The 24,595-nt window shown below is 44.3% G+C and overlaps 1 protein-coding gene across 1 annotated transcript in view; it reads left to right on the top strand.

Annotated features, from left to right (window-relative positions):
• The window catches only part of hs3st3b1b (heparan sulfate (glucosamine) 3-O-sulfotransferase 3B1b), a 29,432-nt gene extending 17,223 nt beyond the window's left edge, over positions 1 to 12,209 (top strand). The window contains exon 2 of the mRNA XM_014179835.2: positions 8,496 to 12,209. Coding sequence (XP_014035310.1) covers positions 8,496 to 9,114 — 619 coding nt within the window. The 3' untranslated portion in view covers positions 9,115 to 12,209. The remainder of the gene's footprint in view (positions 1 to 8,495) is intronic.
• The last annotated feature ends 12,386 nt before the right edge of the window (positions 12,210 to 24,595 follow it).

Below are 24,595 nucleotides of genomic sequence, written 5' to 3'. Positions count from 1 at the left end.
GTGTGACCAGAGTAGACTTACTTGTTGGCATGGCCCACTCCCGAAGTGTCAGGTATACCTTATGTTGTATCTCGTCAATCCAAGTGTTGAGGTGTCGCGTTGCCATTCTAAAAGGAATTGTGAAATTCAATGGCCCTTTTGGCATAGCTAGTCTTCATTCCTCCCTCTTCAGTGGAAAGTACTACTGAAAATGGCAGCAGCTCAGGGTAGGGACTAGGGTTGCATCCCAAGTGGCATCCTATTCCCAAGTGGCATCCTATTCCCTATGTAGTTCACTACTTTTGACCAGGGCCTATAATATTCCCAATGTAGTGCACTACCTATCAAAAGAAGTGCCCTACATAGGAAATAGAATGCCAATTGGTACATAACCACGGTGGGCAGAATGTGTAAAGCATGAGAGGAGGAAGTGAAGGCAGCACTTTCTACCCCCCGCCACCCTGTTCCCCCACCCCCCGCCACCCTGTTCCCCCACCATCCTAACTGTTTTATTTATACCACATGGAGAGCTGCCTCTCCTTGCACCATGGTCTTGTTATTAACACTCAGTAATTCTGCTCAGCCTGCATGGCCACAGGCATGTACCTCGATGCGGGCCCTCCGAGCAAAAATATGTCACATTCTCACTGTTATTTGTCCTTTCAGAGGTACTGAATAGCAACAAATAAACCCAAAACAGACCGTGTAGCAAATCGTGAGTTATAGAATTGAGTGATTTGTGTGTGTCATGCTGCGGGGATGGTAACCCATCACAAAGGAACCACTGTGGTTGTGAGAGAGGTTTCTGGAGCACTCTAACCTCATTTAAGTGTTTTCAGTTCAAAAACAGAGATTCCAAATGGCACCCTATTCCCTTTATAGTGCACTGCTTCTGAGCAGTCCATGATCAAAAGAGGTGCATTATAAAGGGAATAGGGTGCCATTTGGAACTCAACCAAGTATCTGAAGCTGGCGGTTACAGCAGTACAGTGTTGGCGTGTCTTTTTGACACTTTGCCTGACATACAATCCCCAACTCTGTATGGGTCGTTTAGTTTCTGTTTATTTACTCTTCTCTGCTGGTGTCCGATGTTCCCTCCAAGAACTAGGCTGGTCCTTAGCCTAAACTAAAACCATGGAGTTGGACCAAACCAAACCGCAGGGTCGGGCCAAACTCACACAGACACTAGCAGTAAAACATTTTTTATAAGATTGCAACTTCGTTGGCATATTTCTCCCAGTGAGTCCAGTGATGTATGGGGCCATTTAGGTAAACTGTTTGTTAACGTTGAAGCCAAAATGATATTATTTAAATAGGATGCTCTGAGAGTCTGTCTCCTGAAAGACGATAGAGGGTTGAGAGAGGCTGGGCTCAGCCAGCCAGGTCAGTGTGTCTGGGACGATTCGCCTATCTACATTATTCATCTCCCCTCTTCAGTAGACAGCTCAGACGGTCTCTTCCAGGGGCTTCCACCCTCCATCAGTGTGTGTGCCTGTGTGTTTGTGTGTGTGTATGTGTGTATCCAACCCGACATCTTACAGGGATCCAGTAGCACCATTTATTCAGTGAGGTCTATTAATGTGTAAATCCAGGCCTGGATGGAAAGCACACTGACAATCTGAAGAGGGGCTTCTTCTCAAGGCTTAATGGTCCTTTAGTATCAAATAGGATTCATCACACAGTCAGCATGAGATATTTACTAACAAACAGTCACAAATAGAGACAACACACACACACACACGTGCATAATCAAGAGAATGCACACATGCACATTCACTCCTGGCCCTTAGGTTAAGAGGAGATCCCTGGATCTTTTCATACAGGAAATGAGCTGTCAGGAAACTCTAAGTGGCCACATACCAGAACCTACCATCCACCCCTCTCCTCTCCTCTCCTCTGACTCTTTCAGTATGGATCTAGTGCCTCTGCCATAAACCGTCACTTTATTATTTTGAATTTATAGCCATAGCCTTGCTCTGCGGTTAAATACTCTGGGCTCAGTGGGGTATATTTCATAACGTCTGGCTTCTGTGTGTGTGTCTCAACACTGCTTTGGGAATATGTATGTAGTGGGCCAGGAGTGTTGTGCATGCCTGCCTGTCTGCTCAGTCTGTGGCATCCACAGTGTGGGTGTGTGTGTTTATATTTCAATCCCATTTCATAGACAGACGAGCTTCTCCTGCTGGACAATTACAAACAGACTGTAGTACATTACATTCAGCACCCTATAGAGGCTTAATAATGTGCTTATTTACCAGTCAGAGATTCACAAACTGTTGAATTTGTTCACATTACACTTACAAAAACCGGTGGAATAAAATATACTTTCCATTGTTGAAGGGATCCTTCGTCATCCATGCATTGATAAATGGTGTTTATGAAAACAAGCAGTCTAACTATGCTGAATGAGTATCTCTTATGCATTCAGAACAGATAGGGGGCTCCAATAGAGGTCTCAATAGACCACTTTGAGCCCAGACTTAATTGCTAGTCAGCCACTTGTCTAGAACAGGGGTTAAACCTCCAAACTTTGTGGCCAGTCAAGGAACAAGTGGGCCTCAAGATGTCTATCTTACACCGCAGAAGAGTCTTTTTTTTAGCCGACGACTTTGTAGCCACATCTCTCCTCTACTCCTGTTCATCTGAAGACCTTGGGTGAGAGGTTGGAAGAGAAGAAAGAGAGTCTTTCAGTGCTTCTTTCCTTCATTTCCTCCATCTCTCCCTGTCTCCTCCTGTGAAGTGTCACTTAGCTTCTCTCAGATCTCCAGGCTGGTCTCTGAGGGGTTTGGGGACTGCTCCTGATCAATAGCCTATAGAGTATTGGGAGTTGGGAGAGGAGGTAAGTGTTTGTAGTGGCTATCCAGGAAGTCTTTAATAAGTTCAGAAAGCATTACAATGAAGTATTACCAACTGGGACGACTCAGTGCTCTAAATGGGCAGAAGTTTTTCACCTGATAAGCTGCAACAGTAGAATTCTAAGAATAATTATAATTATATTATAAGAATTTGTTCTTAACTGACTTGCCTAGTTAAAAAAAAAAAAATGTATATATATATATATATATATATTTTTTTTTAACTAGGCAAGTCAGTTAAGAACAAATTCTTATTTACAATGACGGCCTACCCCGACCAAACCCGGACGACACTGGACCAATTGTGTACCACCCTATGGGACTCCCAGTCACGGCCGGATGTGATACAGCCTGGATAGGTGACTCAGCGTTGGTGAGCCATCTTGAGGTGAATCACATGGAGAGGAGACTGTCTTTGGTTTTAGCTATCCCCTAGCGTTAGTACTCAATGTCTGGAAATGATTGGGCGATTAGCTTTGATTTGTTTTGACTGCGGGTCTTCGGATTAATTTCAACATCTCTACAGCTACTTAGAGCCTTAGCTGTTTCTGTGTGTCTTGTGTTGGTGTTATCTCTATGGGGAGTAGGTCTAATCAACAACTTAAGGTGTGCATCAGTCTCTCCTGTCCCTAGTGGACGAGAACAATCTCTCTTGATTTGCCTTCACACAAATGATCCTACAAGGGACAGACACCTTGAGTAACATAGACTTTACATGCAGTGGCATACAACCAATGCCACCTGGATCATATAGACACCAAATAGGGAACACCATAACTAGGCAACTTTTCCCTCTTCTGTCTTTGAACAAACCGGTGGTCATTTTGTTACGGCTGTTACAGATGCACTCTTTCAATGGAAACAGAGGCAGCCTCTTATCGTCCAATCAAACATGACAGAAGATAGAGAGACAGAAATAACCTCTGTCTTGTCTGCGTTTATCTCTCTGTGTGTGTGTGTGTGTGTGTGTGTGTGTGTGTGTGTGTGTGTGTGTGTGTGTGTGTGTGTGTGTGTGTGTGTGTGTGTGTGTGTGTGTGCGTGCGTGCGTGCGTGCGTGCGTGCGAGTGTATTTACTGTATCTATGATGGGATGTGGGCCGTTAAACACAGGCCACAGGGCCACTCCAGTCCCCCGTTTGAAGTTGGCATGCAAAGAGGGCTTCTGCTTTGTGTCTTATCGCTGTTTTTGGCGTCCCTTTCAACTTGGAAAGAAAACCCTTCGACGGAGGACAGAGAGAGAGAGAAAGGGGAGAGATAGAGAGAGGGGAGAGATAGAGAGAGGGGAGAAAAAGAGAGGGGGAGAGAGAAAGAAAGAGAGAAAGGAGTTGAACCAGCAGCTGAAATGCTTAGTAAAGTCCTGCTTTTGAACATCCTCTGTTCTAGAAGAGAAAACCCATATAAACCTGACGTTTTGTTGTGTGTTCCGATGTGAAGAGCAAGGGCAGTTCACCCTAATGGCAAATGTCTGTCATGCAATTTTAAGATATCTAATATTTTTGGAATATCATAATGCACTCTCAAACTTTTGCATAATTTCAGCCAGTAGTTTTGAAAGCCAGTAGTCATCAAATTGTGTACTACGTCATTCATTTCGTATGATATGTTTCTTTTTATTTGTATGGTATGTTACGAAGCAAATTCGTACTGTATGTTACGAATGTGTTGTGCTTAAGATCCTGGAGTGCATCTTTAAGTCGTCATGTATTGTAAGGAACCAACAGCGTAGATGGATGTTGGTTTCTTAGAGTGAAGACATTTGTCCCATGTGTCATTGAGTAGAGAGAAGCGGAGGCAGTGGAAGGACCCTAGAGCTCGTGGAACCTCTGGAGTCTTTAGGGGGGGCAGCTGAGTGTTCCAGGGGACAATCTCTAGGCACACGTTCCACTCTAGAGCTCTCCAAAAGCTCCTCTCACTCAAAGCTGAGAGTGATCGAGAAGTGCTTCCAATCAGTCCTCAATAGGCACCCAGCCCCCCATCTCACCCCTCCACCCTTACCCCAGTCCTTACCCCCGATGGCCCGGCCACTGCCTCGTTCACCCCGCCGCCAAAGGACAATGCTCTCGATTTGAAAGGAAAGCAGGGAAAAAGAGGGTCTCGTTGTCACAGAATTGCCTGTTTGCTGACAGAACCTTTAAAAGCACTACCTCATAAATCAAAACAGAGCATAATAGGCATTGTTCCTCCCAGGACCTACTCTTCCCACTGAACTGAGCCCCCTCCTCCTCTTCTCTTTTATTCTACTCCCTCCCTTTTCTGCTTCTTTGGCACTCTTCTCAGAGAGAAGTGGGTAAAGTCAGAGGGGGAGGTTTTTATTGAAGGCCATCTCTTCTTCTCTTGTGGTGGATTTGGCAGGTCTGTTTAGAGGGTCTCGTCTTCCCGCTCCCTCTCTCTCTGTCCAGCTCTACCCTCCTTTTACCCTCTCCCTCCCTCCATCCCAACCCCCTACACTTGATTCACAAGAGGGATTCCCTGAGCTAGGATCACCATAATCTATCAGCATGCACATTCTACCTCGATCTCCCTCCCTATCCCTCCCTATCGCCAGGCCCCATTGTCACTTAGAAATCGGATTAGAACGAGAGCTGTGTGCTGGTTCTGTGTTGGTTTGCTTCTAGGCACTTTATGCAGCATGTTAGCACTACATAATACAAAAAGGTTGCCTGCAGTATCACCATTATTTCTAGAGAGAATTAGTGACTAATGCTTTGTATTTTAAGGCTGACATGTTTGGTTTATATTCCTTGAAGACATTCGAGAAGCCTGTATAAACACTTTAAGTGGGATCAACGCTCTTGAAGAAACAGTAGTATGTGTGTGAGCAAAGAAAGGAGTGCAATCCAAACACACACACAGGCACACACACACACACACACACACACACACAAGATTGCACACACACAAGCACACACACACGCAAGCAAACACACACAAGCACACGCGCATACACACAGTCACGTACGCGCACATGCATGCCTGCGTGTGTTAGCATGCGTGCGTGTGTTTGTGTGCAAATGTTTGTGCGTGTGTGTGTGTGCATGTGTTTGCTTGCACTGCTTTCTTCATGCATGCGTGCCTCCGTGTGTATGCGTGTGTGCTTGTGTGTGTGTGTGTGTATAATCAGTCTGTTTGGCTTACACTCCTTTCTTCTCTATCTAATAATGGTTTTGCTTAAGGAGAGATCTGTCATGCTCTTGCAGAGAGATTCAGTGCATCCCTCTGTTTTGATTTCAATAGGCAGTTAATGAGCTTTTGGAAGAAGCCTTGGTTCTCTTTCCTCTGCTCCCTTCTCCTCTTCTGTGTCAGCAATCAAGCTGATATGATCCTAATTAGATCACTGGCTGGCTCTTGAAAGACTGTTGATACTACGCATACATATCTGTCAAGAAATGTCCATGAACCATTTCATTAGTTACATCACATCACCCTGGGCTTTCTCTCCTTCATTTCATTTCATCTCTGTCTCTCTGTCTCTCTGTCTCTCTGTCTCTCTGTCTCTCTCTCTCTCTCTCTCTCTCTCTCTCTCTCTCTCTCTCTCTGTCTCTCTCTCTGTCTCTCTCTCTCTCATTTTCTCTCTCTCTCTCTCTCTCTCTCTCTCTCTCTCTCTCTCTCTCTCTCTCTCTCTCTCTCTCTCTCTCTCTGTCTCTCTCTCTGTCTCTCTCTCTCTCATTTTCACTCTCTCTCACTCTCACTCTCTCTCTCTCTCTCTCTCTCTCTCTCACTCTCTCTTTCTGTTTCTCTTTCTATTTCACTCTCTCTCTGTCTGTATTTCTCTCTCTCCTTCCCTCTCCCAGAAAGCGATTTTTTACTCACAATTTCCACTATAAAACGTGACCACTAGTGCATTAAAGGAGAGCCAGCCAGTAGTACATGTCAATGAATTAACCATGAGGTGCAGTAGTTTTACATGAACTAGATTCTAGAGCAGAACTGAGGAGGACATAGAACTGAAGGAACTGTTGGACAAAGAATGGTAAGCCTAGGTCTATATGGCAGCCCCAGTGCCTCTTACAGCAGACATGGTGTGTAAACACTCACGGTGGGATTACACAGTGCAGGGACAGGGTATTTTACAATGGCTGTGTAACTCTGGCCCTGCACAACAACACAGCCTGGTACATAGGGGACAATAGGCTAACGGGAACCCTTATCTCTGTCTGCACCCTGATAGCCTCCTGCCTGCATGGGTTATCTACTCTCTCTCTCTCTCTCTCTCTCTCTCTCTCTCTCTCTCTCTCTCTCTCTCTCTCTCTCTCTCTCTCACTATCTTCCTCCTTGTTTTCTCACTAACTGTCTGCCTTGTTTGCACTGGGGTTCAAGCAAGATAGTATCAGTATTCTAGTGTGTATTTATATGTATGTGTCCTGCAGGGTTGTATGTATCAAGGCTGTGTGTGCATGTGTGTGTTAAGGAGCGTGCCTAAGCACATACGAGTGCAAGTTCCTGTAATCTCCGGTTTATAATAGTACCCCTCACCTCCAGCTAGCGAGTATCACAACCAGAATCACATGAAGACATCAGAGACGTACAGGGTTTCCTGCCAGAGGCTCCAGGGGCTCTCTGCCAGGGAGGGAAAGGGGATCCGTGTCCCGGTGTCCGTCAAAGCCCCTCTTATTGCCTCGCCATAATCCACTCTCTATGATTGTCCACCATTTCTGAAACCCGAAACCATCTTGGCAGCAGAGAGCATGTTCACTTTTCATTCAAATGCCTCTTGATCATAGGTTCTGTATGTAACTTATACGTCTCACTCCCTCTACCACAGCCGTACAGGCTGGCCCTGGTCCTGTTAGAAACATTGGGTAAAGTGAAACATGTTGAGTCTCCTTTCAGACAGCTCGAGGGCTTATTGTTGAAGCACTCCGCCATGGGCACGCCACAGAGAGCTCTAGCTAAATCAGTGAAAGGCAAATTAGGCTGTGCTTTGCTGCCTAAGCGGTTAATGGTGTAAAGAGGCAGGGTGGATTAAGATTTAAGCCCAGCCTCACTGGACCATTAGGGTGGTTGGCAGAGCTAGACAGACAGACAGGAGGGATGAGACAGTGCTTCTCTGTGTGTTGTTGATCAGATGATGAAATAGCCCAGGTTTAATAGAAAAAATGGTTCTTCATAGAATTTGATTGTAAATTCTACACTACACAAAATGTTCTTGTAGATGGATATTTACTCAGGAATATAGCTGCATGACTACAAGCGATGTGAGGGCCTCTAGCCTGTGTGTGTGTTTTTAGTGAGTGGTGTTTATGCTGGAAGGCTGCCTATAGTAATAGGTTGGGAGCCCTGTAATAAGGCCAAGCGGCCTACACTAACTGACTGACTGACTCATTGATTGTAGAACACAATGCTCTCCATCTGGTTGATTACATTATGCAAGATAGATTACATTATGCAAGATTCTCCTCCTAACCACCCCCCCTCTCTCCCTCCCCTCTCTCTTTCTCTCTCTCTCCTACCCCCTCTCTCCCTCTCCCTCCCCCTCTCTCTTTTTCTTTCTCTCTCCTATCCCCCTCTCTCCCTCCCCTCTTTCTCTCTTTCTCCCTCTCTCTCCTAGCCCCCCCCCAAGCAAAGTGTATTTCTGGCTGCTTTAAAAATGTAATAGTTCCTAGTTCTAAGAGTCATGAGTGATAGATTTTCTTCTGACACTGTCCTCTTTTCTTCTCCTCAGGGAGCTGATGCCCAAGACCCTGGAGGGCCAGATCACCATGGAGAAGACCCCCAGCTACTTTGTGACCAGAGAGGCCCCTGCCCGGATCTCCGCCATGTCCCGGGACACCAAGCTTATTGTGGTGGTGCGGGACCCCGTCACCAGGGCCATCTCTGACTACACACAGACGCTGTCTAAGAATCCCGACATTCCCACCTTCGAGAGCCTGACCTTCAAAAACAGGACTACGGGGCTCATCGACACGTCCTGGAGCGCCATCCAGATCGGCATCTATGCCAAGCACCTGGACAACTGGCTGCAGTACTTCCCCATGGGTCAGATCCTGTTTGTGAGCGGGGAGCGTCTGATCAGCGACCCGGCCGGAGAGCTGGGCCGGGTGCAGGACTTCCTGGGGCTCAAGAGGATCATCACTGACAAACACTTCTACTTCAACCAGACCAAGGGCTTCCCCTGCCTCAAGAAGGCTGAGGGCAGCAGCAAGCCCCACTGCCTGGGCAAAACCAAAGGGCGGACCCACCCCAACATCCACCCAGAGGTGGTGCAGAGGCTACGGGACTTCTACAGACCTTTCAACATGAAGTTCTACCAGATGACAGGACATAACTTTGGTTGGGATTGATGGATGTGAATTTTGGAAGACACATTGTTTTTTTCTCTCTCTGTAATTCAATGAATGGCAAAAAAAAGACATGGGAGATATTGCTATATATATGTAAAATGTACAGAAATCTATTTTATAATAATTTATTTTTATTTCTAAGCAATTAATTCACTAAGCTGCCTAACCATATTGTACATACATAGCATCTGGCCCACATTTATTTCCTTTTTTTTTTTTTTACATTCCACATTTTATTTTGTTTCTTTATTCTTCCCTTAATGGTCCCTCATGTCAACTCAGCAGAGTTAAAATGGTCCCTCATGTCAACTCAGCAGAGTTAGAATGGTCCCTCATGTCAACTCAGCAGAGTTAAAATGGTCCCTCATGTCAACTCAGCAGAGTTAAAATGGTCCCTCATGTCAACTCAGCAGAGTTAAAATGGTCCCTCATGTCAACTCAGCAGAGTTAAAATGGTCCCTCATGTCAACTCAGCAGAGTTAAAATGGTCCCTCATGTCAACTCAGCAGAGTTAAAATGGTCCCTCATGTCTACTCAGCAGAGCTAAAATGCAGATAAGTAATAATTGGTAACTAAAATATGAATATAAGGATATTGATAAAGCACCGTTTCACAGGTATAGTGTTCACAGAACAGTGATGAAAAACCCATTCATGGGCATTCTGATTTAAACATTCATAATCACGTTCACGTTCAATAGCCATAATCAACCCCCCCACACATTGCTCCTTGTCTAGTTACTCCTATGAGTCTCTGTTCCATCCATTCAAAATGTTGTGCTTCATATTGTGAGTTACCCCCATCCACATCCCATTATTCTACCGTCCCATTGGTCAAACCAGCTGATCTCCTGCCCTGTCATTGGCCTAACCAGCTGATCTGATGTCCCTTTCATTCAATAACAGGTGGATCAATTGGCCTAATTGCTCCTCATTGTGTCAGACATGGTTTAAGGGGCACGTCTGGCCTCCTTCTTGTAGGGCTCCTACAGCCTGTTCTAATGAATCCACCAAAGGCCTAAATCCTATTTCTGACAGCATCACTTTGATAGGGCTCCATGTTGACATGATGCTAATGGAATAACGTTACTGAGGCCCATCGATTCAGGTCTCCGCTCCGCTATACTCTTGCTCTCATTACAAGACACTGTTGGCTCAGAGCCAAAGGTCATACAAAGTCCCAATTAAATTAGCTCTGAGAGACGTTTGATTTGTCGAAGAGACAGAGAGGGGAGGACACTCTGGGTCAGGGGAGGACTGTAGTATAGTCCTTGAATGCATCCCAATTGGCACACTCATTCCCTATATAGTGCACTGCTTTTGACCAGAGCGCAGTGACCCTTGCTCAAAAGTAATGCAATATACAGAAAATAGGGTGCAATATACAGGAAATAGGGTGCAATATACAGGAAATAGTGTGCCATTTGGGAAACAGTGCAAGCTCTTGGCCTGAGTTGAGGTAGGAGCTAGCAGTGGCCTATACATCTGTCTGATACAGAGCATAACGATAGAGATGATAGAAAAACCACTGAGCGCTCTCCTTCACTGGAACACATCATCCTCAAACAGGATTGTCAGGCCTCAGATCAGATCTTGAAGTGCGTCCCAAATGGCACCCTATTCCCTATATAGTGCACTGCTTTTTACCAGATGTCAAATGACAATACTTTTGGGCCTTGGTCTAAAGTAGTGGACTATGTAGGGAGTAGGGTGCCATTTGGGGCACATACACAGATCTAAGGGAGGCGGAGAGTTTCTGAAGTACTCTCTGCGGGAATGGCCTCGGAAGAAAATACAGAACGTCACTGTTGTCATGATAAGACTTCATTATGGTATGTCTATGGTCTATATAGTTTGCCTTATTCAACCCATCATCCTAACATTGTTTCTTTCATAGTTTCATATTGGATCTCAATTCGCTCCTACTTGTTGCCAAAAAAAATACTTTTTCAGAGTATGGAGCTCAGATATGAAGTTACCTAGGCTACACTCTAGCTTGAGTCACTATCTTTTCTTTTGAGCTTTTCTTTTTTTTGTTCTTTGTTTTTCTCAATGCTTCTTTGTTATTGTTTGTCTTTCTGTCTGAATTCTTGATATGCAAGAGACAGTCTGGCGTTATCATTCAGCGATGTACATGCTGGCCCATACCCTCGCATGTACTGTCTACTTCAAAGTCATACTATGCTCTTTAGAGGATAAGAGGGCTGATTCTGCTTCTCAAATGGTACCCTACTCCCCATAGTGTATTACTTGTGACCAGGGCCCATGGTTGTTACCTCAAACTAGTGGATGGTAGCATACTATGGTAGGTGGATGGTAGGGCTTGTCCTAACATTGTACTGTCCCTTATTCACATATAGTGTATTTTTTCCACCAAGGAATTGACTCTTATTTTCAAATATCATGCCTATATGGACAACACCTCAATCTCTCCTTCTCTCCTTATAGTGCAATGGTTGTTGAAAGCATTTAAAATGGTCTTCATATAGAGCAGGAAAACCATGTGAATAATGTTGATCTTTCTCCCTGTAATGGCTGGATTAGGGGAGGCTGGGGCAGTTACCCCCTGTTACATTTGCCTCCGGTCTCCCCCAATGCATTGGAATTCTGATCTTGGTCATGTTACTAAGAGAAAAGGGTTATGTCCCAAATGGCACTCTATTCCCTATTTACTGCAGTACTTTTGACCAGGGCCTTTAGGGATCTGGTCAAAAGTAGTGCACTTTTATAGGGAATAGGGTTCCATTTGGGACACATTCTATCTTAAAAATGTGCACTCATGGTCATGGTCCATGCTGCTGCATCCATTCTGGTTGAGTTTTATTCAACCCTTTTAGAGCTCTACAAATCTTACTGATGTTTGTCTTATTCCCATCCGCATATAATATGGTTAATACTTAGACGTTTAGCAGATTGTGTATGTATAAAAATGAAAAAGAACATGTAAATCAAGTATTTTGTGGTATCATGTACATCAAATGAATTAATTTTACACAGTGAAAGAGCAAAATGGAACAGATGTTTCTAGATAATTAAATACTGAACATTCATACTATTTCTTTGTATGAAGAAATAAATAAAAAATTATATATTTTACCACTTTCTAAGTTCATCTTTTGAATTTCAATGTGAAAACATGAAAATAATATGGAATTGTCAATGTCAGAGTATGAAATGTAAAATGTAAAACATTTAGAATATGGAATCTTTGCACATCAAAAGAACACACAAGAAAGTAATGATCTGTATTTCTCTCCACATGAAATGCAAAAAGTGCTCGCCTAGCTGTCTAGCAATTAGAGTAACTATGCTAGTAAATACTTGTTAGTAGTGCACTCAGACAGTAAATAGTTGTTCCTAGAGCACTCAGACATTGCACAATTGGATCAGTGGTACTTTTCCTGTGGTGTACCTTTTCTCTAAAATGGAGGCTTTCTGGGAAATGTCTCATTACTGGTAGTCAGAGGAGGTCTGAAGCAGACCAAGGGCATGCTGTGTCATCCACAATGGTTGGGAGGTGTGTGTGTGTATGTGTACGTGCATGAGCGTGTGGGGTGTGTGTACATGAGAATGTGTGTTTTTGTGTGGGTGTGAATTTGTGTGTGTATGTTATTCTGTTTTGTGGTTGTGGGTTGACACAGACCAGCGTGGGAGGTTTGGGTACAGCGGTGGGTCTTATTCCTGATGTCAGAAGTGCCCCCCTCTTCCACACCCCCACCCCTTGTGAAAGAGACACATTGTGTCCTAGTTCCTAGTGTGGACTAATGAGATGCACCTCTACCTCCCTGACTGTTTATTTACGCGTGTGTGTGCGTGTGCACACGTGGATGCGTGTATATGGAACACCTCCATGTTTTAACAGAGCCCTATTTACCCTTTCAGAGGTGCTGTGTTTACCTGGCTGTGTTCTGACAGGGATGCTGACATGCTGGAACTATGTTCCAAACCAGGAGAGTTCTTTACGCCCCATCATACTTTCCCGTGAAATCCCACATAAAAAAATACTGCAGCTTACTATAGAATACTACTGTACTTACTATAGAATTATGCAGTAAACTGTAGTATACTGTACTATACTGTACTACACACTGTAGTATCCCTCTAACATGTGTATAACTTACTATACAATGGTGTAATATACTGTGGAATACTATGGTAAATACTACAGTATTGTCTGCAAAAACATACTAAATAATCTGAGGAAGCTACAAATTACTTCACACTGAAGGAAGTTAAGCTACACTAAAACTACCCTTAAGAAAAATATAGTTTACTTATCTAAAGTTACATTAAAAAAGTAGTTCACTACATACATCCAAACTACTTCATGAAAAAGTGTTATATGTAAATCTGAAATGTCATGGACTACAAATTGCAAGACAGATCACTTTGGGGTCATATGTTAACAGAATGTGTTAATTAATTTAGCCCATTAAACACAAAAACAATGTTTCAAGTGAAAATTAGGTAGGTCTGATGCCAAAAAAGAAAGAACATTGCTTACTTCACCAATATTTTATTTTAGCAAAAAAAGGTAGTGTGTAGATCCAGTAGTTAGCTACACTGGTACAAAGCAAAATAAAGTAGTGTGTAGTTCCAGTAGTTAGCTACACTGGTACAAAGCAAAAAAAAGAAATTCACTACTGAAAACACTACTTCCCCAACACTTTAAATAATACAGTAATGTCTGCAGAAACACTACACTCCGCAAAAACACTACACTTTTTTTAGCTATTACAGTATTTAATTTGCATAGACACTGCCCATTACCCTACCCCCATATCCCAATTTGTGACACCCATAAGTGAGAAACTACGTGCCAAGTATAGACCATACATATATTGTGTACCCTACAGGATATAGAAATGAGCAGAAGCTCTAAACTATCTGTTCAGATCCCAGTCCTACCTACCAGTATTCATCGTAGCGTTTTTCTGACTTTATTCCGCAAAAACACTACAGTGAATACTACACTTAAGTATACTATAGTATACTATACTATTTTTTCATGTGGGCACCTAGAATACGTACTGTACAGGTCTAGCCTAGGGATGTGTGGATGAGTCAACCTTGCCCAAGACCTTACAGGTAGACAACGATGGTGTTCTTGTTTGGGTCAGGTGGAACATGGATGCTGTGGTAAGGAGGCCAATTCTGCATCCCAAGTGGCACCATATTCCATATTTAGTGCACTTCTTTTGACCAGCGCCCATAAGGAATAAGGTGCCATTTGGGACACAGACCAACACCGAAGAGCAGGTGGCAACAATCACAGCTCCTCTTTGCTCAGGAGAGTTGCATCGCTTCAGGCTATTGTTCCACATGGAAAGCTAAACCCAAATTACCCACCATGGTGGAACAAAACTGTACTTTCCTCTGCACTGTTCCACTGAAGCACTTAGTCTCACTGGAAAATGTATTCAGATGAGTAGCATATAAAGCATCAGTAGGTGACACAATGTAAACCAATCTAGGAGCAAAGCAGCAGCACTTCTTTCCCAACCCCTTACCCTCCTCATCTCCTCCTCCCCTCCTCCTTCTCATCCTCCTCTCCTCCTCCCCTCTCCTCCTTCTCTCCTCCTCTCCTCCTCTCCTCCTCCTCTCCTCCCCTCTTCCCCTCCTCTCCTCCTCTCCTCTTCTCGTCCTTTCCTCCCCTCTTCCTCTCTTCTCCTCCTCTCCTCCTCTTCTCCTCCCCTAATCCCCTCCCCTTCTCCCCCAGTCCCCAAGTAGTGACATGTCACAAGCAGAGCTAGACCTCTCATCAACACCATCATAAACACTAACAAGTCTGGATCTGGATAATTGCTCAGGCTGACAAGGGGAGCAGTGAAAGACGTGAGAGAGAGAGAGGTGAGAAAGAGAAACAGGATGTGGGGGTGTTGGAGTGGAGCAGCAATAGAGCTCTGTGTGTTTGTTGGCACGCAACCAGTATCCTCCAGCTGAATCACAGCCGTCAGTATGATTAAACGAATGGTTACTAACCTGATTAACCTGTTGTTCACAGGTGACAGAGAGAGCGAGAACTTTGGACAGGGACTTATTCCCTATATTCCCTATAGAGTCCCATGCGGACTCTTGGACAAAAGTAGTGGACTATATAGGGGATAGAATACCAAAAGTAGTGGACTATATAGGCAATAGAATACCAAAAGTAGTGGACTATAAAAGCAATAGAATACCAAAAGTAGTGTACTATAAAGTGGATATTTCAGACTTGGCCTGAGACTGTCAGACGTCACCAGGGCAGGGCAGGCTGCCAGGTCATCATCTTTGTAGAGGAAACGGTTTGACTGGTGTAATTAACGATGGCGCTGGAGCAGCAGAAAGGCAGTGTGTGTAATTGCTGTGTTCCCCTGGCGGCTGATGGCTGATACTAGCTTGCTGTTGTCACCACTGCCCTCTGGGCTGTATCCCTCCAGGGTTCTGCTGATAGGCTGCTACTGCTGCTGCTGTTGTTGTTTGGAGGTTTGGATCTTGAGCGCTCAGCTAGACATGCCAAGCCCCCATTGTCTATCTACCTCTCGCCGCTGTCTTTTTTTGTCCTTTTTTCTCACTTCTCTCTCAAACACCTCCTCCCCCTTTCCCAATCCCCTCGCTCCCCCCTTCCCCCTTCCCCCCTCCCTGTCCCCCTCCCTCAATCTCTCATCCCCTCCACACCACCCCATCTCGTCTCCAGAGCGGGTTACTATATGCTCTGTGTTTGATCTTATTAACTTCAAGCTGCAAAGCAATTGCACAATATCCAAACAGTCTTGTCACAATGGATGGAACACGGCCATGGGGCTGCAGGGGGGCCATCAATAATTTAGCCCACTGGCCCCGCTATCCTTTTAGAGCTCAACATGGAGCCACTATCCATACGAAGGGAAATGGGGGCTGGAAGGGGGATGGTTTTCCTCACACACATGCAAGGCAAGCCCACCTCAACTGCTTGCTTGTCATCATTTGCGCCTCCTTTGGTAAAGAAAGAGTGGATTGGTGGTGTCTACCATTATATTTTAAATCGTTTTTTAGATATGTTATACACGTTATGATTATAAATGAATGCATTTCCATTTCAATTGCGGGAGAGTGAATGAGAGAGAAAAAAAGTAATAGAGAGGCTGTTAATGAGTGAATGGGTGAAGAGAAAGAAAGGGAGAGTCATATCCAATGAGACAGATACAGTATGATGCTAGGTTCAGCCTCTTCCTGGAAGAACTAGCTTCTTGCTCTCTAGGAACAAACAGGCTGAATGATACCTGCTCACTGCTAATCTACCCACCAGCCATGCAGGCACCCATACAGACAGTGTCCTCACCATTTACTAAAACCTCCTTTATATCTGGAGGCCTCATTGGCACACTGAGCCCCCTCTACTCCTCCACCCTTCCAGTGGCCCCTTTTCAGGCTGACAGATGTCAAACATGCTGGGACAGGCTGGTCCACAGCTGTCAGAGAAACAGGTAGACTAATAGGAAAAGAGGACACGGAGGGAGCAGGAGGAGAGGAAGTCTATTTTATCATCTTATCACCGCAGGCATTGGAGGAGATTAGCTGGCACACCTGAGGGGAGGAGGGGTAATGCTACACAAGGTATTTTACACAAGGTAATGACTGATTAAGCCATGCAGGGTTAATGAACAACACCGTATCCAGTTTGGCATCTACAAGATAATTCAATTACACTTTGCCTCCGCTGGCCTCACCCCAGCTAACGCTTGGTCTTGTCCCTCTTCCAGTTATTCTCCTTCCCCGTCTGTCTGTCTGTCTGTCTGTCTGTCTGTCTGTCAGTCAGTTTGTCTGACACGTGTACTGAAAGATGTAGTGTACTATACTGTTACTGTACCCACTGGTGCAGCCTGCTGATATGAAAGGATGTGTCTCTGTTACACTCAGACTCAGGAAGTGGCAAGCCCCATCTTGCAGCTGCCTTTCTCATGGTGGCAAAGTGAAGCCGTCCCATCATCCTTTAGAGGGGGACATTAGAGGAAACATAAATATATGTTTGTGGCAGGTGGGCACTGCTGAACAAAGAGAAGGCTTTAGGAGAAAAAAGGGTTTGAAGAAAAGATAGGTCGAAGTGGACACTTACAGTAACAAGACAGTATGTCAAACTTAGCTGTTGATACACCTGCCAGTCCTGTCTTCAGCTGCTAGTGTGATCAGAACATGAGTGTTTCTTTTCATGTGTGTCTGTGTTAGTGTGTGTTTGTGTGTGTATAAGTAAGTGTGTACAGCATGTGCATGCATGTGCGTGTCTATATAATACTTTTCCATGTTTCCTCCAGTGAACCGTAAGTGTACGTCTCAGTGGTGATGGTGGGCTGAATAGCTGAATAGATGAAGGTACTTGGTCAATGTCGAACACAGGAGCTGTAAGCTCCATAAAGCTTTGAGCCATCACAGGTTACTGAGATAGAAGACAGAACAAGGCTTTGAGCCATCACAGGTTACTGAGATAGAAGACAGAACAAACCCAGACAATAAACACGTAGTACACACTGGGAAGAAGATAAACAGTAGGAGTCGTTGAGCCACCACTTGCCTGTGGTGTGTGTGTGTGTGTGTTTGATGAGAGTCAGCGTGGGTGAAGAGTGTGGATAAGTATGTGTATGTGTTGTGATTCCTGTGAGACCCCCCGTGGAGACACTTAAACGTGGTCAGAGACACACTGACTGACGTCCATCAATAATGTAGAATGCACAAGGATCTAGCCGCGCACAGACACGCACGAGCACACACACACACACACACACACACACACACACACACACACACACACACACACACACACACACACACACACACACACACACACACACACACACACACACACACACACACACACACACACACACACAATCACCAGGGATAGACAATCTACTGTCTCTCCCTGTTGGATGCCACATCTTCCACAGATGGATGGCTTCAATCTTCAATCTGATGAGAAACCCTCCCTGAGAACAGTTGATTGTAGCCTAGTCTGGCACATGAGCGAGTATCATCTAATATAATGTGTGATTATTAGCATTAGACCCCTGCATGAGTCTGTATGTGTATGTGAGGGAGAAACAGAGGGTATCTAGCCTAATGGTTAAAACATTCACATACAGATGAGGCAATATCTCATGCTTCGTCAATGGGGGTTCAGTCCAGCTGTTATGAGCATGTGTGTGAAAGACAGTCAGAGGCAAAAAACATCTCTCTCCCTCTATTTCAATTTCATCAGTTCATTTCAGCTCCAACAGTGCTTTTTGTCCAATAGTTATTACTCTGTCACCAGGCATTAGAGTATCATCAAATGTGGAAGAAGATAGACAAAAGAACATTTGGAAGTAAGGTTCCCGAAGTCTCTGGGAGTGTTTAGGCCGTACCTTCTTTCTCAATGAATTTATCTTCTCAAGCTCTCTAATTCTCTCCTGTGTGTCGGTCTGTGTGTGTCTGTGTGTGTTTGTGTGTCTATGTGTGTCCATGTGGGTGTCTATGTATGTCTATGTGTGTATGCGAGTGCGTGTTCCATGATAATATTCTGTATCGAATCCCTGGGGGAAATAGACCATCTTTCCTTCCATGTTTGGGTGATGTCAGAGTGAGATGAACTGCAATAAAAAACCCTCCAGTTCTCTTCTACTGCAGACCTCTTCACTGAACAGTGAACAGCCACTTTCCTCTCCTCAAGTCTGGAAATCATCACCCTGCCTTCCCACTTCCTCTAGCCCATCCAGGACCCACACTGAGTCCAATCAAGCCTGATGAGAGCAGCCCTGCCTGGCAGCTTAAAGGGCCTGCCTCCCGCTGCCCCTTCCCCTGTACCTGGGGCGAAGGTTGGGTCTGGGTCTGTTTGAGGTGGTTTAGTGCTGTAAACTCCCAAGCCCTCCTTCTACCGACCCTGGCATGGACATCAGGCCTGTTCTGGGGGTTTTCTCTGAGGCAGGATGAAGATGGAGACAGACATGGCTTAGGTCCCAAATGGCACCATATAACCTATACAGTGAGGGGGAAAAAGTATTTGATCCCCTGCTGATTTTGTACGTTTGCCGACTGACAAAGAAATTATCAGTCTATAATTTTAATGGTAGGTTTATTTGAACAGTGAGAGACAGAATAACAACAAAAAAATACAGAAAAACGCATTTCAAAAATGGTATAAATTGATTTGCATTTTAATGAGGGAAATAAGTATTTGACCCCCTCTCAATCAGAAAGATTTCTGGCTCCCAGGTGTCTTTTATACAGGTAACGAGCTGAGATTAGGAGCACACCCTTAAAGGGAGTGCTCCTAATCTCAGTTTGTTACCTGTATAAAAGACACCTGTCCACAAAAGCAATCAATCAATCAGATTCCAAACTCTCCACCATGCCCAAGACCAAAGAGCTCTCCGAGGATGTCAGGGAAAAGATTGTAGACCTACACAAGGCTGGAATGGGTTACAAGACCATCGCCAAGCAGCTTGGTGAGAAGGTGACAACAGTTGGTGCGATTATTCGCAAATGGAAGAAACACAAAAGAACTGTCAATCTCCCTCGGCCTGGGGCTCCATGCAAGATCTCACCTCGTGGAGTTGCAATGATCATGAGAACAGTGAGGAATGAGCCCAGAACTACACGGGAGGATCTTGTCAATGATCTCAAGGCAGCTGGGACCATAGTCACCAAGAAAACAATTGGTAACACACTACGCCGTGAAGGACTGAAATCCTGCAGCGCCCGCAAGGTCCCCCTGCTCAAGAAAGCACATATACATGCCCGTCTGAAGTTTGCAAATGAACATCTGAATGAGTCAGAGGACAACTGGGTGAAAGTGTTGTGGTCAGATGAGACCAAAATGGAGATCTTTGGCATCAACTCAACTCACCGTGTTTGGAGGAGGAGGAATGCTGCCTATGACCCCAAGAACACCATCCCCACCGTCAAACATGGAGGTGGAAACATTATGCTTTGGGGGTGTTTTTCTGCTAAGGGGACAGGACAACTTCACCGCATCAAAGGGACGATGGACGGGGCCATGTACCGTCAAATCTTGGGTGAGAACCTCCTTCCCTCAGCCAGGGCATTGAAAATGGGTCGTGGATAGGTATTCCAGCATGACAATGACCCAAAACACACGGCCAAGGCAACAAAGGAGTGGCTCAAGAAGAAGCACATTAAGGTCCTGGAGTGGCCTAGCCAGTCTCCAGACCTTAATCCCATAGAAAATCTGTGGAGGGAGCTGAAGGTTCAAGTTGCCAAACGTCAGCCTCGAAACCTTAATGACTTGATCTGATCTGCAAAGAGGAGTGGGACAAAATCCCTCCTGAGATGTGTGCAAACCTGGTGGCCAACTACAAGAAACGTCTGACCTCTGTGATTGCCAACAAGGGTTTTGCCACCAAGTACTAAGTCATGTTTTGCAGAGGGGTCAAATACTTATTTCCCTAATTAAAATGCAAATCATTTTATAATATTTTTTACATACGTTTTTCAGGATTTTTTTGTTGTTATTCTGTCTCTCACTGTTCAAATAAACCTACCATTAAAATTATAGACTGATAATTTCTGTCAGTGGGCAAACGTACAAAATCAGCAGGGGATAAAATACTTTTTTCCCTCACTGTATAGTGCACTTTGACGAGAGCCCCATGACCCCAGTAGTGCACCATTACGGTGCATTCGGAAAGTATTCAGACCCCTTGACTTTTCCTACATTTTGTTACGTAACAGCCTTATTCTAAAATTTATAAAATTATAATCTACACACAATATCCCATAATGACAAAGCAAAAACAGGTTTTTAGAAATGTTTGCAAATGTATTAAAAATGAAATACTGAAATATCACATTTATTACATAAATATTCAGACCCTTTATTCTGTACTTTGTTGAAGCACCTTTGGCAGCGATTACGGCCTCGAGTCTTCTTAGGTATGATAATACAAACTTGGCAAAACTGTATTTGGGGAGATTCTCACATTCTTCTCTGCAGATCCTCTCAAGCTCTGTCAGGTTGAATGGGGAGCGTAGATGCAAAGCTATTTTCAGGTCTTTCCAGAGATGTTAGATCGGGTTCAAGTCCGGACTCTGGCTGGGCCACTCAAGTCCATTCAGAGACTTGTCCCAGAGCCACTCCTGCATTGTCTTGGCTGTGTGCTAAGGCTCGTTGTCCTGTAGGAAGGCGAACCTTCACCCCAGTCTAAGGTCCTGAGCTTGTCTTCATCAAGTCTCTCTGTACCTTGCTCCCTTCATCTTTCCTTCGATCCTGACTAGTCTCCCAGTCCCTGCCGCTGAAAAAATCCCCACAGCATGATGCTGCTACCACCATGCTTCACTGTAGGGATGGTACCAGGTTACCTCCAGACGTGATGCTTGGCATTCAGGCCAAAGAGTTCAATCTTGGTTTCATCAGACCAGAGAATCTTGTTTCTCATGGTCTGAGAGTCTTTAGGCGCCTTTTCGCAAACTCCAAGCGGGTTGTCATGTGCCTTTTACTGAGGAGTGGCTTCCATCTGGCCTGACTGGTGGAGTGCTGCAGAGATGGTTGTCCTTCTGGAAGGTTCTCCCATCTCCACAGAGGAACTCTGGAGCTCTGTCAGACTGACCATCGGGTTCTTGGTCACCTCCCCCGATTGCTAAGTTTGGCCGGGTGGTCAGTTCTAAGTGTCTTGGTGGTTCCAAACTTATTCCAATTAAGAATGATGGAGACCACTGTGTTCTTGGGGACCATCAATGCTGCAGACATTTTTTGGTAGACTTCCCCAGATCTGTGCCTCGACACAATCCTGTCTCGGAGCTCTACGGACAATTCCTTTGACAACGTGGCTTGGTTTTTGCTCTGACATACACTGTCAACTGTGGGACCTTATATAGACAGGTGTGTGCCTTTGCAAATCATAAAATTTACCACAGGTGGATTCTAATCAATTTGTAGAAACATCTCAAGGATCATCAATGGAAATAGGATGCACCTGAGCTCAATTTCAAGTCTCATAGCAAATGGTCTGAATAGTTATTTAAATAATTTATTTCAGTTTTTTTTATTTTTAATAAATTGGCAAACAAATTGGCAAAAAATGTCTTCGCTTTGTCATTATGGGTTATTGTGTGTGGATTGATGAGGAGAATTTTTTTTAAATTCATTTTAGAATAAGGCTGCAATGTAACAAAATGTGGAAAAAGTCAAGGGGTCTGAATACTTTCCGAATGCACTGTATGTAGGGGATAGGGAGTAATTTGAGACACCACTACGTCCGTGGTGGTAGCTAGTGGCTGGGTGGGTGATTCTGAATTGGGGGAGGGATGAATTTTTAAGACTGAGGCAAGTTTTCCAGTATTTTTTGTATTTCTTTTTTAAAATCCATTGCCTGCTTCAGTGCAGTGTTTGAACTGTTCAGCGTCACTTACAGTTGTAAGGTCAGTGCATTAGTGTAATAATTTTATTCATAGCCTTTCTGTAGCCCTGGGGGTTGCTGGCTGTCATCAGTAATAAGCTGCTGACATCTGTCTAGCGTATATTGCCCATCGAGACTCATCTCCCACAAATGGGGGGCAGAGACCCTGTGTGTGTGTGTGTGTGTCCCACACCTCACACACTGCATGTGTGTGTGTGTTCGCATGTGAGTGACATGCTATGAACACAACGTAAACATGGGAGTGAAATGAGCACTTTAGCTCGAGTCATTGAGCAGCCTCATGCCCATTCCTAGTCCTACCTGTCTGAAGCCATAACAATAACGTGACTGCCAATTCAGTACCATATGCTATAATGTGCCTTATATGATTGTCGTAGAGTGTCAATAATGCTTCATGAGTCAAAATTAGTCCAGTGTTTCCAAACCTGGTTCAAACGTTCATCTCAATCTTTAGGCTTGTTCTGGCTTTGTCATGCTTGTTGGAGGACAACAATCAAATCAAATCAAATCAAATGTTTTTTGTCACAAGCGCCGAAATACAACAGACCTTACAGTGAAATACTTACTTACAAGCCCTTAAACAACAACGCAGTTTTAAGAAAATACCTAAAAAATAGTAAGCGATAAGAATAACAAATAATTAAAGAGCAGCAGTAAATAACAATAGCGGGCTTTATAAAGGGGGTACCGGTACAGAGTCAATGTCAATGTGTGAGGGCACCGGTGTCGAGGTAATTGAGGTAATAAATATGTACAGTTGAAGTCGGAAGTTTACATACACCTTAGCCAAATACATTTAAACTCAGTTTTTTACAATTCCTGACATTTTATCCCAGTAGAAATTCCCTGTCTTAGGTCAGTTAGGATCACCACTTTATTTGAAGAATGTGAAATGTCAGAGTAATAGTAGAGAGAATTATTTATTTCAGCTTTGATTTCTTTCATCACATTCCCAGTGGGTCAGAAGTTTACATAATGTACACTCAATTAGTATTTGTACCATTGCCTTTAAATTGTTTAACTTGGGTCAAATGCTTCAGGTAGCCTTCCACAAGCTTCCCACAATAAGTTGGCTGAATTTTGACCCATTCCTCCTGACAGAGCTGGTGTAACTGAGTCAGGTTTGTAGGCCTCCTTGCTCACACACGCTTTTTCAGTTCTGCCCACAAATTGTCTATGGGATTGAGGTCAGGGCTTTGTGATGGCCACTCCAATACCTTGACTTTGTTGTCCTTAAGCCATTTTGCCACAACTTTGGAAGTATGTTTGGGGTCATTGTCCATTTAGAAGACCCATTTGCGATCAAGCTTTAACTTCCTGACTGATGTCTTGAGATGTTGCATCAGTATATCCACATCATTTTCCTCCCTCATGATGACATCTATTTTGTGAAGTGCACTAGTCCCTCCTGCTGCAAAGCACCCACACAACATGATGCTGCTACCCTCGTGCTTCACGGTTGGGATGGTGTTCCTCGGATTGCAAGCCTCCCCCTTTTTCCTCCAAACATAACGATGGTCATTATGGCCAAACAGTTCTATTTTTGTTTCATCAGACCAGAGGACATTTCTCCAAAAAGTACGATCTTTGTCCCCATGTGCAGTTGCAAACCATAGTCTGGCTTTTTTATGGCGGTTTTGGAGCAGTGGCTTCTTCCTTGCTGAGCGGCCTTTCAGGTTATGTCGATATAGGACTCGTTTTACTGTGGATATAGATATTTTGTACATGTTTCCTTCAGGATCTTCACAAGGTCCTTTGCTGTTGCTCTGGGATTGATTAGCATTTCTCGCACCAAAGTACGTTCATCTCTAGGAGACAGAACACGTCTCCTTCCTGAGCGGTATGACACCTGCGTGGTCCCATGGTGCTTATACTTGCGTGCTATTGTTTGTACAGATGAATGTGGTAGCTTCAGGCATTTGGAAATTGCTCCCAAGGATGAGCCAGACTTGTGGAGGTCTACAATATTATTCTGAGGTCTTAGCTGATTTCTTTTGATTAACCCATGATGTCAAGCATCGAGGCACTGAGTTTGAAGGTAGGCATTGAAATACAATCACAGGTACACATCTAATTGACGCAAATTATGTCAATTAGCCTATCAGAAGCTTCTAA

This window comes from Salmo salar, chromosome ssa28, assembly GCF_905237065.1.
Source record: "Salmo salar chromosome ssa28, Ssal_v3.1, whole genome shotgun sequence".
Lineage (NCBI taxonomy): Eukaryota > Metazoa > Chordata > Actinopteri > Salmoniformes > Salmonidae > Salmo > Salmo salar.
Note: the sequence above shows the minus strand (reverse complement) of the source record. Positions and strands in the feature narration are given on the sequence as shown.